The 15,631-nt window shown below is 42.4% G+C and overlaps 1 protein-coding gene across 2 annotated transcripts in view; it reads right to left on the bottom strand.

Annotated features, from left to right (window-relative positions):
• The window catches only part of ell2 (elongation factor for RNA polymerase II 2), a 170,388-nt gene that overhangs the window by 28,839 nt on the left and 125,918 nt on the right, over positions 1 to 15,631 (bottom strand). For both annotated transcript variants that reach the window (XM_041186087.1, XM_041186088.1), the window contains exon 8: positions 7,371 to 7,926. In XM_041186087.1, coding sequence (XP_041042021.1) covers positions 7,371 to 7,926 — 556 coding nt within the window. The remainder of the gene's footprint in view (positions 1 to 7,370; positions 7,927 to 15,631) is intronic.

The raw sequence follows: 15,631 nt of genomic DNA, 5'->3' as shown, positions 1-15,631 counted from the left end.
GCCTAATAAGAATCTATCTACCTCTGCCTTAAAAATATTCAATGACCCCCACCTCCACCACCTTCTGAAGCAGAGAATTCCAAAGTCGCACAACCCTCTGTCTAAGCCTGGCAATAGCCAAATGCATTCAAATCAGTTTTACACTAAAATAAATCATATTTGCATGCATTAGTTGTATGCAAACAAATGTAACTTTGAAGTATATCATTCTTTGCCTCAACCCACATCAATGGTACCAACACATGGAGGTTTTTTTTTATTATATAAAAAGGACAAAGGGAGAAAGAGAAGAATATAAGGAAGTATTTTTTCAAAAAAACTTAAGGCTTTGTTGCTTATGAATACCATTATGCAACGTGTCCTGGAACTATTCCTGCTAATTCACGTCTTCCACATTCTTCACAAAACAACTCTGCACATTTACATGCACTGCAGTTACTTAGTCATACACAAAACATTGGAGGTTTTCTTTTATTGTTCTTAAGCTAATACCTCTAAATTGGAAAAGGGCCAACTTCAATGGAATGAGAGGGGATTTAGCCAGGGTAAAATAGAACCAAAGACTGAAGAAAAAATGGTAACATAACAATGGTAATCTCTAAAAGGAGTTTCACATTCCAACAAAGTTGAGCGGAGGACAGGGGGGGAAATGAAAAGAAAAAAATGAGACTGGCAAAGAGATGAGGAGAACAGAACAGTTAATATAAAAAGGGAACCCAAAAGTCTTCTACTGGCATGTAAATTGCAAGTGGGTAGCAAGAGGCAGGGTTGGTTCTATTAGGGAGAAAGATGGTGATTTTTGCTCAGAGGTGCAGGGTAAGATTAGAATACTTAATGAGTACTTTATGTCAGTGTTTACTACAGTAGAGGATGCTGACAAAATATTAGCAGAAGTGGAGATGGATGGGGTGAAAGCTGACGGAGGGATTTACTGGAAAGGCTGGCTATGCTTAGGGTGGATAAGTCACCTGAACCAGATGCCTTGCATCCTGTATTGCTAAGCAAAGGGATGGAGATAGTGGAAAGGTTTACCATAATTCTCCTATCTCCCTGCAGATACCGAGGAGATGCTAGAGGATTGTTCAGGAGCAAACGTGACACTCTTGTTCAAGAAAGATGCAAGGACATCCCTAGTAACAACAGGCCAGTCGGTTTAATATGTGTTGTGGGTGAGTTTTATTTTGTTTTTTATTCATTCAGGGGATGTGGGCTTCACTGGCTGGGCCAGCATTTATTGCCCATCCCTAGGTGCCCTCGAGAAGGTGCTGGTGAGCTGCCTTCTTGAACCGCTGTAGTCCATGTAGTATAGGTACACCCACAGTGCTGTTAGAAAGGGAGATCCAGGGTTTTGACCCAGTGGCAGTGAAGGAACTGTGATATATTTCCAAGTCAGGATGGTGAGTGACTTGGAAGGGAACTTCCAGGTGGTGATGTTCCCATTTATCTGCTGCCCTTGTCCTTCTAGATGGTAGTGGTCGTGGGTTTGGAAGGTGCTGTGTAAGGAGCCTTGGGGTAAAATTTTTTAGCTTGGCGGGCAGATGCACGCCCAACCTGACCAAGTGTAAAATGATGTGCGATGACGTTGGGCAAGCATGATACTTCGGTCAGCAAGCATGTGGACAATTAAAAGGCCTATTAAGGCCATTAAAAAGTTAATTGAAAGAACTTTTTCGCTGCCCGACCAATCTTATGGTTTGGCAGGTAGGCGAAAAAGCCAAGCGGCCTTTGCACTTTTTTGGAAAACTCATCCACGGGTGGGATGAGATCTCCAAAAGCAAATAAAAATAAAATAAGAACTTTATTTTTTCATTAATAACATGTCCCTGCTCATGTGAGAGAGTCACATGAGGGGCCATGCTTTATAACATTTATAAAATCTTTATTGTTTTTTTAAAAATCTATTCATCTCCCTGAGGCAGCTCTGTACCTCAGGGAGATTTGCAAATGGCACTCGCGTGCATGTGCAAAGGTCGCACTTGCCCGGCTCACATTTCACTTAATTGGCCCGCCAGCTTGAAATCACCTGCCGGCCCCAGTCTCGGGTGGCGGTCGATTTCCCGACCACCCCTACCGAGCCCACCCGACATGGGTGAAATTCTGCCCTTGTTGAATTCCTGCAGTGCATCTTGTAGATGGTGCACACTGCAATTACTGTGTATCGGTTGTGGAGGCAGTGAATATTTTTGGATGTGGTGCCAATCAAGTGGGCTGCTTTGTCCTGGATGATGTCAAGCTTCTTGAGTGTTGTGGGAGTTGCAGATTTCCAGGCAAGTGCGGAGTAATCCATCACACTCCTGACTTGCGCCTTGTAGATGGTGGACAGGCTTTGGGGAGTCAGGGGGTGAGTTACTTGTCGCAGGAGCTTCTGACCTGCTCTTGTAGCCACAGTATTTATATGGCTAGTCCAGTACAGTTTCTCGTCAATGATAACATCTTGGGGGTTACTAGTGGGGGTTTCAGTAATGGTAATGCTATGGACTGTCAAGGGATGATGGTCATTGCCTGGCACTTGTGTGGCATGAATGTTGCTTGCCACTTGTCAGCCCAAGCCTGGATATTGTCCAGGTCTTGGTGCATTTGGATATGGACCACTTCAGTACCTGAGGAGATGCAAAGAGTGCTGAACATTGCACTATTTTGGAATCAATCATCAAGGGGAAAAAACACACTTGGAGAAATTTAGTTAATTCAAGACAGCCAGCAGAGATTTGGAAGAAGGCAGATTTTGTTTGACTGATCTAGTCGACGAAATAACAGAGAAGGTTGATGTGAAAGAAATTATTTTCTATTTTTTCATTGGCATTTGTTACTCAACACCAATTGCCCTTGAAATGAGTGGCTGGCTAGGCTATTTCAGAGGGCAGTTAAGAGCCAACAACATTGCTGTGGGTCTGGAGTCACATGTAGGCCAGAGCAGATAAGACAGCAGATTTCCTTCTCTAAAGGACATTAGTGAAATAATGGGTTTTTACAACAATTGACAACGATTTCATGGTCACCATTACTGAGACTAGCTTTCAATTTCAAATGTATTAATTGAATTTAAATTCCACTAGCTGCCATGCTGGAATTTGAACCTATGTCCCCAGAGCATTAGCTTATGCCTCTGGATTACTGGCCCAATGGCAATACCATGCGTCACCATCTCAATGCAGTGAATGTCTATAGGGATTTTAAGTGTTTGACAAAGCACCACAAAAAGGGTTGGTTAACAAAACTGAGGTTCATCTAACAGCAGGATCAGTGTCAGCTCGGATAAATTAACTTAACTTAAGGACAGAGAGCAGTGAGTAGTGGTAAATGGATGTTTTTCAGACTGGAGGATGGTGTACCACATTTAGAGGTGTGGCAACCAGTGAAGATAATACCAATTGGCTGCAACAGGACAGACAGGCTATCAGAGTGGGCAAACAAGTGACAGAGGGAACTTACAGTACAGGCTTTTTGGCACAGTTCTAAACAGTGCAGGGACAGAGGGACCTGGGGGATTCAAGTGTATAGACCGTTGAAGGCGGTATGGCATATTCAGAGATTAGTTAGCAAAGCATATGGGATCTTGTGCTTCATAAACAGAGGAACTGAGTACTAAAGCAAGGAAATTAAGCTGAACATTGAGAAAGCTCTGGTTAGGACAGAGCTGGAATATTGCATCCAATTTTGGTCACCACACTTTAGGAAGAATGTGAGACTTCTTTAGAGGATATAGAGGAGATTTACCAGAAGGGCTCTAGGGATTTTAGCTACAAGATTAGGTTGGAGAAGCTGAATTTGTTCTTCTTGAAGCAAAGGATATTGAAGGGGGATTTGATATAATTGTATAAATAATGACAGGTTTTGATAAGGCAGACAAAGATAAACTGTTCCCATTGTTTCCAAAATGGAGTGCAGCTTGCAAGCAGAGTGAGCAGATACAAGTTTGATGAGAGGGGAAGTTCAGTGAAGTGGGGAAGAGGTGCTCTTTTCTACTTCTTTCTTACTTCGGTGCAGCGGGAGGAGCTGGTTGTTGAGTAACTGGTAAGGTATTCTAGTCTATACAGTTAAGGTATGGCAGGACATCTCAGCCGAGTAGAATGTACAGCTTGTGGCATGTGGGAAGTCATGGACGCACCATGTGTTCTAGACAAATAGCTCTGTAGGAAGTGTCACCAGCTGCACAAGCTTATGCTCTGGGTTTCCGAGCTGCATAGGAGGGGAGGAAGAAGAGTGGAACAGCAGTAGTGATAAGGGATTCGTTAATTAGGGGAACAGCCAGGCATTTCTGTGGTTGTAGACTTGACTCCAGGATGATATGTTGCCTCCCTGGTGCCAGATCAAGAAAGTCACAGCATGGCTGCAGGACATTCGTTTGGGGGAAGGGTGAACAGCCAAAGGTCTTGGCCCACATTGGTACCAACAACAGAGATAGGAAGGGGGTGAGGTCCTGAAAACAGATTTTAGGGAGCAAGAAAGGAGATTAAAAAACAGGACCTCAAAAGCAGTATTCTCAGGATTATTCCCATGCCATAGTGAGCATACGAACAGGAGGATTGGTGGGAGTTGTTTATAGGATACCAAACAGTAGTGGTAATGTTGGGCACAGCATAAATCAAGAAATTAGAGATGCACATAATGTGGATAATACAGTCATAATGGGCAACCTCAATTTACGTCTAGACTGGGTAAACCTAATCAGCATTAATGTTACGAAGGATGACTTCCTGTAGTGTGCGCAAGATGGGTTTCTGGAGCAGTACACTGAAGAGCCAACTAGGGATTGGGCTGATTTAGATTAGTATGATGTGATGAGAAAGGGCTAATTAATAACCTTGCTATAAAAGGAACCTTTTAATAATTGTGATCATAATCATAATATGATGGAATTTCACATTAAGTTTGAATGTGATACTAGTTTATTCTGAAACTAGGGTCTTAAATCTGAACAAGAGTATGAGAGGCAAGTTGGTTATGGTGGATTGGGGAAAATATACTAAAAGATTTGATGGTAGACAAGCAATGGCTAGTATTTTAGAAGTACTATTTAGTCTACTACAAATACATATATTTCTCTAAGGCACAAACACCCAATGGGAAAAGTGAACCAACTGTGGCTAACAAAGTTAAAGATTGCATCAGATCAAAGGGAACGGTTTATACGGATGCCAGAAAAAGTGATAAGCTTGAGGATTGGGAGCAATTAAGAACGCACCAAAGGATGACCAAGAAACAGATAAAGAAATGGAAGGGAGAATATTAGTGCAAGCTAGTGAGAAACAAAGGTGGACTGTAAAAGCTTTCTTTAGGTACATGAAAAGGAAAATATCCAAAACAAGTGTGGGCCCATTACAGATGGAGACAGAAGAGATTATAGTGGAGAACAGGGAAACAGCAGAGGTACTGAATAATTGCTTTGTGTCTGTCTTCACAGAAGATGATACAGAAAATCTCCCAGAAATACTACGCAACCAACGGACTTATGAAACTGAAGCACTGAAAAAAATTATTAGTAAAAAGATAGTACTTGAAAAGTCAATTCGACTGAAGGTTGATAAATTCCCTGGACCAGATGAACTACATCGTAGAGTGCTGAAGGAAGTGGCTATAGAGTTAGTGGATGCATTGGTGATTATCTTTCAAATTCTGTAGATTCTGGAAAGGTTCCTGCAGGCTGGAAAGTAGAACATGTAACCCCGCTATTTAAGAAGGGAGGGAGAGGGAGAATGGAGAGCTACAGACCGGTTAGTTTGACGTCAGTAGTAGGAAAAATGTTAGAATCTATTATAAATGATGTGATAACTGCACATTTAAAAAATAATTGTAAAATTGGGCAGAGTCAATATGGATTTACGAAACGGAAATCTTGTTTGACAAACCTGTGGAGTTTTTTTTGAGGATGTTACTTGTAGCATAAATAAAAGGAGAACCAATGGATGTAGTGTATATGGATTTTCAGAAGGTTTTTGATAAGGTCTCACACAGGTTGTTAGTAAACAAATTCAGAGCACATTGGATTGGGGGTAATATACTCGTATGGATTGAGAATTAGTTGACAGAAAGCAGAGAGGAGGAATAAACAGGCCATTTTCAGGATGGCAGGCTGTTACTAGTGGGGTACTGCAAGGATCAGTGCTAGGACCACTGCTGTTCACAATCTGTATAAGTGATTTGGACATGGGGACCAATTGTAATATTTCCAAATTTGCTGATGACACAAAACTAGGTGGGAATTAAGTTGTGAGGAGGATGTAAGGAGGCTTCAAGTGGACTTGCACAGGCTAAGTGAATGGGCAAGAGTATGACAGAGGGAATATAATGTGAATAAGTGCAAAGTTATCCACTTTGGTAGAAAAACAGAAACAAAGAATATTCCTTAAATGGTGAGAGATTGGGAAATTTGGTGTCCAAAGGGACCTTATCCTTGTTCATGAGTCACTAAAAGCTAGCATGCAGGTGCAATGATCAATAAGGAAGGCAAATGGTATATTGGCTTTCATCAAAAGGGGATTTGAGTACAGAATTAAAGATGTCTTGCTGCAATTGTAGAGAGCCTTGGTGAAACCACACCTGGGGTATTGTGCATAGTTTTGGTCTCCTTATCTAAGGAAGGATATATTTGCCATAGAGGCAGTGCAATGGAGGTTCACGAGACTAATCTCTGGGATGACAGGACTGTTTTATGAGGAGAGATTGAGGGAACTGGGCCTGTATTCTCCAGAGTTTTGAAGAATGAGAGATAATCTCATTGAAATTTACAAAGTTCTTACAGGATGTGACAGGGTGAATGTAGGTGAGATGTTTTCCTTGGCTGTTAAGTCTAGACCAGGGGACATAATCTCAGGACAAGGGGCAAGCCATTTAAGACTAAAATGAGGAGGAATTTCTTCACTTAGAGGGTGGTGAATCTTTGGAACTCTCTACTCCAAAGGACTGTGGAAGCTCAATCATTGAGCATGTTCAAGACAGAAATCAATAGATTTCGAGAGACTAATGAAGATAGTGCGGGAAAGTGGCATCGTGGTAGATGATCAGCCATGATCTAATTGAACGGCAGAGCAGGGTTGACGGGCTGAATGGACTACTCCTGTTCCTATTAGCTGATGATACAAAGACTAGGGTGCAGCTATTTAAAGGTTTTGGGCAAGAGATACAGGGGAATGAGAGAAAACTATTTTATTCAGCAACTGGTAATAATCTGGAACTTCTTGTGTGGTGAAAGTGAAGATCATCGATGACTTCATAAGGAAACTGGATAGACACTTGAGGGAAATGAACATGCAGAGCTACCAGGATAGGAGTGGGTAGAATAGGTTGATTGGATTGCTGAACAGTAAACCGGCATGGACTAAGTGAGCCATATGGCCTCCTTCTGTGCCTCATGTCAAATCATTCCATACCTGAATCAGAATTGGCATCTTTTTCTTTAATGGGTTTTTGTTCCTCGAATTCATTTCTGTATTCTTCGCCAACCTCCTCATTCTTCTCCTTATTCTTTTTCTCTTTTTCTCTTTCCTTGTCTTTATGTTTTTTGGCTTTCTTTTTTGACTTTCCATGGGAAGAACAGTCTTTGCTGATGACTTCTGAGCACTCCAGTTGGTGTGGTGGACTTTCCACTGTAGTCCTAGAGGTAAGCTTTTCTTGCTGGTCCTCATAACCTTCACCAGTTTGACCAATAGCATCAACTGGCAGATCTTGAGTTCCCCTTCCTTCAGGTGTGCATGGGGAATTGGAGTTAGAATTCACAGTGTGAGCAATAGAACCTGGAAGTGGCACAGGTGGTGGTGCAGGAGGAGGGGGATGAGGAGGAGCGACCGGAGTAGAAATAACAACAGTTTTCTCACTGGAGGGATTTAAATGACCATTAAGTGTTGGCTGCACACGATTAGTAAGGTGAGATATTCGAGGCTTCTTGCTTGCTAGTGGGTCAATGAAATCTGAAGGCAGAGATCGCTTCTGCAAAAACATTAAGGATAATATTAAACTCTATTCAACAAGTTCTTGAAAAGAAAAATATTTTCAAAGCTGAATACTACGCCCACATTCTTCCAATTTAATCTAGATTAGTTACCATATATCAAGCTTATTTTCTGAAAATTATGCCACAGCAGGCATATTTTGCTATTTTTTGTTTAGTTAAACCTACATCAAAATACTATTTGCAGAATGGGTAGGGCAGTTAGCGGACTATTGCATTGTCCTTTTGTGCCGATATCTGGGCTTAAGTACAGCCTAGATTGATGGGATAAAAATCTGCCAGTTATGTCACAGTAATGTAATAGGGCTATTCTTCTGAAATTGAGATTAAAACACATTGCTGGCATGGTATAGGCCAGACCTTGGTGTCCAATACTGACACTGTATACCTGAAGTGAAAACGGTTTCATTTCCTAGCAATGGTAAAATTCTTTTAAAATCCGAAGATTTAGGCCATCAGGTGTCTATTACAAACTGTCTTCTTAAACCCCTTCCCTTTCACTGCCTCGTTTACCCGCATCAACAAGTGCAAAGAGCTCTCAGACTTTTGTCAGTGAAACTGAAACCACCATCCAACTACCTCTGCTGCTTCCCTCCCTTACCCTAACCTACTGCACTAAACTTCCTTTAAGGTTCTCCTTATCCCAGGCCTGAACTCACATCTTTCTCTTTTACTGTCACATCTCCCCTAATGCCCTCTTAGAGCTCATCTAGTTCATGAAACCCATCGCCTACGACCTCAACCCTATTTCCAGTAAAAAGTTGACCATCCAGCTTCCTTTCCTGGCTTCCAAGTTAGATGATATAGTTTGAAGTACATCCTAATAGCACATTTTCCTTTTAATACGATTTGTAAATTAGGAACCTTCCCCGAATAGAATTGCCTCCATTTTAATTTTAGTGCAGTTACTGAAAATGTGCAGTCTTTTCTTTAAAAAAAAAAATGAACCACTGCTTCTTGCACCTGACCCTCCCACTCAGTCCCTCTCCTAAACACTGGCTCATAGGAGGGTCAGGAGAGGGAAGCGACAAGCAGGAGGGAGCAAAAGAGGGACGTGGCGATTAGGAGGAAAGTAAACAGAGTTAGTTATTAAGAGTTAAGTTATAAGAGATTGCAAGTTAGTAAAGAATTTTTGGGCCAGTTAGGTTCAAGACAGCCAATAGGTTTTAATGTAAAATTTACAGGTCAGGAATGTAACCCACCCTGATTACATCTTTTCTTATGGGAAAGTGATTTTCGTTTAGCATGCTTTTGTTTAACATGCCGTTTTTAAGGAACACATTAGGAGTGCTAAGCGAGGGAAAGCTATATTATTTACTGTTCCCTCTCCTCAGGTACTCTCCCCCTCCCCTTCAAATCTGTTACCATCACCCACCTCCTGAAAAGAACTCTTGACCCCTCTGTCCTTGCAAACCGTTACCCAATCTCCAATGTTCCACTCCAAAGTCACTAAACTTGTCGCAATTGAAATCTGTGCCCTTCTATCCCAGACTCCACGTTTGAACCCCGTTAGTCAGATTTCCACCCCACCACAGTACCAAAGTGGCTTTTATTATATGACAAATGACATCCCATGTGACTGAAACAGTGTTAAACCATGCCTCTTTATCCTTCACAACTATCTGAAGCTTTTAATAGGGATAACTACACCATTCTACTCCAATGTCAGCCAGCTGGGTGGGAATTGTTTTCTATTATTCTTTCATGGGTTGTGAGCAGGTTAAGGCCAGCTTTGTAGCTCATCTCCAATTGCCCTTGAGGTGGTGGTGGTGGTTAGCCACCTTCTTGAATTGCCTTGGCGCCCTCCTATTTCTCATCTACTTGTTGCCCGATCGGTGACAGCAGCCAAAAACAAAACAGTTTCTACACGTATGCTGACGATACCCAGCTCCACCTCACTATCACCTCTCTTAACCCTTCTAAATTGTCAGGGCATTTGTCTGAAATCCAGTATTGGATGAGCAAAAATTTTCAACTAAATACTGGGAAGAACAAAACCATTATGCCCCTGCACAAACTTCACTCCTTAGCCATCAACTCCATCCTTTTTCCTGGCAATTGTCAGAGGCTGAACCAGACTGGTGTTGTATTTGTCAGAGATGAACTTCCAACCTGCATCACCACTAACAATGCCTAGTCACACACTTGTAAATATGTGTCTGCCTCAGCTCATCTGCTGTTGAAACCCTCCTCGATGCCTCTGTTACCTCTATACTCGACTTTTCCTATCATCTCCTGCCATCTTTCATCCTTCATAAACTTAAGTCATCCAAAACTCTGCTGCCATATACTAACTCACTGACCCTCTTTGGCTTTCGGTTAAGCAATATCTCGGTTTTAAAATTCTAATCCTAGTTTTCAAATTCCTCCCTGGTTTCATTCCTCCCTATCACTGACCTCATTCATCCTTACACTACCTCATTCATCCTTACACTACTCATATATGCACTCCCCTAATTCTAGTCTCTTGCATATCCCCGATTTAAAATTACTCCACCATTGGCAGTCAAATCTTCTGCTGCCAAGGCCCTAAGCTCTGAAATTCCTTCCCTTGAGATGCTCCTTATCTCCTACCTCGTTTACCAAGATTTAGGTCATCTGTCCTAGTATAGTCTTATGTAACTTAGCGTCAGATTTGACAAAAATATGATAAGAAATATCAGGACTATGCCATGTTGCCTTTTGAACCTTTTTGCCATTCAATAAGATCATGACTGATGTTTTACTTCAACTCCACCTGCTCATCCCCAGATTCCTTAACTTCTTAGAATACAAAAATCTCTCAATCTTTGTCCTGAATATACTCAACAGCTGAGAATCCAAAGCCCTATGGGTAGAGAATTCCAAACATTTACAATCCTATAAGTGAAGAAATTTATCATCAGTCTTGAACAGCCAACCCCTTATTCTGGGACTGACCCCTCATTTCAGACTCCCTAGCTAGAGGGAATGGTCTCCCAGCATCAACTGCATCAAGCCCCTTAAGAACTGTATATAGTTAAACGAGATCACATCCCATTCTTCTAAATTCTAGGGAATATAGGCCCAGTCAACTCAGCCTCATCCCAGAGATCAGTCTTGTGAATCTTCGTTGCACCCTCTCTAAGGCAAGTAGATGCTTCCTTAGGCAAGGAGACCAAAATCATGCACAGAACCCCAGGTGGGATCTCACCAAGGCTCTACAAAATATAATTCTTTACTCTTATATTTTAATGTAATTCATTTCTCAAAGACTACAATATCTATTGCTGCCCTAATAGCCTGCTGTAACTGCATGTGAATTTTGTTACTTGTGTACAAGGACACACAGGTCCTTTGGAATACTAACATTTTGCAGTCTCTCATCTTTTAAAAAATATTCTGCTTTTCTATTCTCTTACCAAAATGGATAACTTCACACATCTCCACATTACATTCCATCTGCAATATTCTTATCCACTCATTTAACTTATCTATCTCCACATGCAGCCTCCTCATTGCTTACTTTCCCACTTAACTTTGTATCGTCAACAAACCTGGATACATTACACCCCGTCCCCTCATCTAAGTCATTGACAAGATTGTAAATAGCTGGAGGTCCCAGTACTGATCCCCATGGTGGCCCACTAGTTACCACCTACCATTATGGAAATAACCCATATATACTGACTGTTTTCTATTTGTTAATCAGTCCTCAATCCATATCAATATAACCCCTAAATTCATAAATCGTAATCTTGTACAACCACCTTTCATGTGGTACCATATTGAATGCTTTTGAAAATCCAAATATACTATTCCCATTAGTTCCCCTCATCAACCCTGCTAGTTACACTCTCAAAAAACTAAGATTTGTCAAACACCAGGACTGCAGGAGTAGCTAGACACAAGAGGGGGAATTGCAGGGAGCAGGTGCCAAAGAATGGAAAGTCCCAAAACAGGGAGTGCAACAGGAGAAAGGTCGCAGGAGGACAGTGAAGTCAAGGGTGAGGAACAGAAAACTGAACAAGATCCTGTTCAGTGGAATTGAAAGTAAGGAGCAGAGAGGAAGGCTCCAAGCTTAAAGGGAGAAAGCTTCAGGATGCAGGCTTAAAGCAAAATAGGCTTGCGAGAAGCCAGAAGATCCAAGGTGACAGTTGAAGGTCTGTAACTCTTTACTATGGGCATGTGAAGCAGTGATGCTCTGTTGGCATGGCTAAGTCTGAGAGAGAGTGCATGGAAGGAAGCTTGAATGCACGTGGCGTGCTAGAGGAAAAGAACATTGGAAGGAGAGTTTGAAACTCTGGAGGTGGACCCTTGTGGAAGGCTTCTGAGAGAAAGCGTTCTTTGGGAGAAGATTCCAAAGTGAGTTCTTTGAGAGTGGAGATTGGAAACCCTCATGTGAAAGACAGAGTTCAGTGAAACCGATTGGCTCATGGTGCGACAAACGTTTGGGGGGGGGTGTTGATGAGGGATCCATAGCATCTGCCACTTGGTTTCAGAGTGTGTTCTGTCTGACCACAGGTCACCTGTTGGTTTACATGGACTGTGTACTTACTGTGAACATGAGAGTATAAGATAGCTTTTGTAACTTGTGTTATCCATATGAATCTGTATATATCTGTAATGGTATAGTTGTGGATGAAGGAGTATTGTAATATAGTTCAAGTTTTCTTGTTTAATAAATGTTTTATTCTTTTGTTAAAAGTTCATCAGGTGACTCCCATGACTCTGTTCAGTAGCTGCCCTTCATATTTCTAAGATAAAAATAAAAGTTAGGATCTATCAAGCTGGGTTCCACCCTGGGACCTAGTTTGTCTAGTAGTATCAGCTGGGATCATAACAATACAAATAAGGCCAATTTGATAATTTATCATTCTATTAATTAATCAAATCTAGGGATAACATTAACATTAAATAGGAATGGATAGTAACAGTAGAAGGTTCTGAATTTTTCAGTAAATTAAAAGCTGAAGTATACAGATAATGAGTTAAGCAAAATATTTAACTACTGTTAACTCTTTATAAAATAAAGTGGCTTCTGTACAAGACAAGCAGCTGATGGGTGGCTAGCTGGTGGGTTTTAATTAAGTCTTTAGTTCGTTTCTGTTAAGTCAGCTAATAGTCTAATGAGCAGAGAAACAGCAAAACATCTCAGTTTCGTGGAGTGCACAATCTGTCAGCTGCAGCAGCTTGAGCAGCGGCTGGCATCACTGCAGTGCATTCATAAGGCTGAAAGTTTTCTGGATAGCACATTTCTGCATGTGGTCACCCTGCAGATTAAGGGTGTGCAGGGAGAGAAGGAATGGATGGCTGTCAGGCAGATTGTCCACCCCACTCTACAATCAGCATTCATTTCTACGTACTTGAGAGAGTGATGGTTTTTTTCGGAAGTACAAGAGCCAAGTCCACAGCACTATAGCTGACTCAGCTATATGGTGGTGGTGGGGGAAAAGAGTGAGGAAGAGAGATTTGGGGTGGGGGTGGTGGAGAGAAGAGGGGACATTGGCAAAGCAACACTTAAAGCAGACTGCATAGTTTTTTTTATTCTTTTATAGAAATAGGAGGAAAGAGCAGATTAATGGGTGGTTGGAGAGCTGGTACAGGAGGGAGGGCTTTAGATTCCTGGGACATTGGGATGATTATGGGATATATGAGCTGTACAGGCTGAATGGGTTGCTCCTGAACAGAGCCAAGACCAATATTCTTGCAGGGTGGTTTTCTAGTGCTATTGGGAAGGTTTTAAACTAACTTGGCAGAGGCATGTGAACCAGGACGTAATATTAGAGAAGAAAAACAAGATACACAAAAAATTAAGAGGGATGATAGCACTAAGGAAATAAATAATCAGTTAGAGTCAGAGTAAGAGAGAATGCAATAAGGTCCAAATTAATACTGTGCATGTATGTGAATGCATGGCATATGGGAAGCAAGACTGGGGAGCTGCAGGCACAGATAGCCATGTGGGAATTAGATGTTGCGGTGCTAACAGAAATTTGGCTCAAAATAAAAGAGCAGAACGGGGTACCAAATATTTCTCGGTACAAAGTATTCAGGAATGATAGGGAAGAAAAGAGAGGAGGAGGGTTGGTGCTATTGATTATGAAGAATAGTACAATTTTTGAGAGAGAGAATATTCTACAGGGGTCAAGGACAGAATCTATTTGGTTAGAGCTAAGCAGCAATGGAAGTACCATAACATTATTGGGTGTATTCCATGGCCACCAACTACTGGAAAAGATGTAGAGCAGGTTTGTCCAACCTTTTCAAGTGGGTGGCCACATTTCAATTTTTCTCTCACTCAGGGCAGATGAGCAAATTTTGGAAAAATAAGGTTCGGCAAACATAGAACATGAATTTTGAAAAAAAGCTGATGTATGATAAGAAACAACTTGCTGAGCAAATCAAAACTCAACAACAAATTTGATAATTAAAGAATGAGTTATAAATAAAGATGATCATTTGAGTATGAAAAGGTGAGGGTGTATGTCCCCAGCTCACACCCAGCCACTGGTCCTCATCCATTGAGAGCACCTGCTGGTTTGTGGGAGTGAGGGCAAATGAGAACCCTGAGACTGAGGGTGCATCAGACACACCCTCACTCACTCCATTACTTCCCCTCCCACTCACCCTCACCTTCCCACTCACCCTCAGGAAATCGTTTTGGGATGGGTGAGGTGCGACGAGAACTGAAGCAAAGCCAGAGGCCAAATGGTGCCCGAATGTGGGGAAGGCTGGGGGAAAGCAGCTGGGCCAGGGCATCAGTAGGCAGTGGAAAGCAACCGCAGCTGGGCCAGAGCACCGGCAGCCGGGGGAAAGTGGCCACAGCCGGGCCAGAGCACCAGCAGCCAGGGGAAAGCGACCACAGATGCGCCAGGGCACCAGGAGCTGGTGGAAAGCGACTGCAGCTGGGCCAGAGCATCAGTAGCCAGTGGAAAGCAACTGCAGCTGGACCAGAGCATCAGTAGCCAGTGGAAAGCAACTGCAGCAGGGCCAGAGCATCAGTAGCCAGTGGAAAGCAACTGCAGCTGGGCCAGAGCATCAGTAGCCAGTGGAAAGAAACTGCAGCTGGGCCAGAGCATCAGTAGCCAGTGGAAAGCAACTGCAGCTGGGCCAGAGCATCAGTAGCCAGTGGAAAGCAACCACAGCTGGGCCAGAGCACTGGCAGCTGGGGGGAAAGTGGCCACAGCCAGGCCAGAGCACTAGCAGCTACGTGAAAGCATGGTGTGCATGTGTTCCAGAGTCTCTATCTTCAAAAACTCGCCTTTGCTAGTGTTCGCTGCTCCTGCAATCACAGTCTGTTTCTCTCCCATATTTGCTGCTGGTAGGCTCACTGTTGAGCTATCAGCAGAAAACACATGAGAAAAACAGGCTGTGTTTGGAAAAGTTGGCCCCTGAAGAAATCTTCAAGCTCACTGAGCCGTCTTACTGGCATTTTCAACAATCGTTCTGGGGGCCACATGGAGGGGCTTCACAGGCTGCATCCGCAGGCTCGACAAGCATGATATAGAGGAACAAATTTGCAAGGAAATTACTGAGAACTGCAAAAACTATAGAGTAGTTGTAATGGGGGACTTCATTATAATTTAGATTGGGATAGTAATAATGTAAAAGGCACAGAGGGGGAAAAGTTTAAGTGTGTTTGAGAAACTTTTTTTAATCAGTATGTTTGTGGCCCAGTGAGGAAGGAGGCATTGCTGGATCTGATTCTGGGGAATGAGCTGG

This window comes from Carcharodon carcharias, chromosome 4, assembly GCF_017639515.1.
Source record: "Carcharodon carcharias isolate sCarCar2 chromosome 4, sCarCar2.pri, whole genome shotgun sequence".
Classification (NCBI taxonomy): domain Eukaryota; kingdom Metazoa; phylum Chordata; class Chondrichthyes; order Lamniformes; family Lamnidae; genus Carcharodon; species Carcharodon carcharias.
The sequence above is the reverse complement of the archived record's forward strand: the minus strand, read 5'-3'. Positions and strand labels throughout refer to the sequence as shown.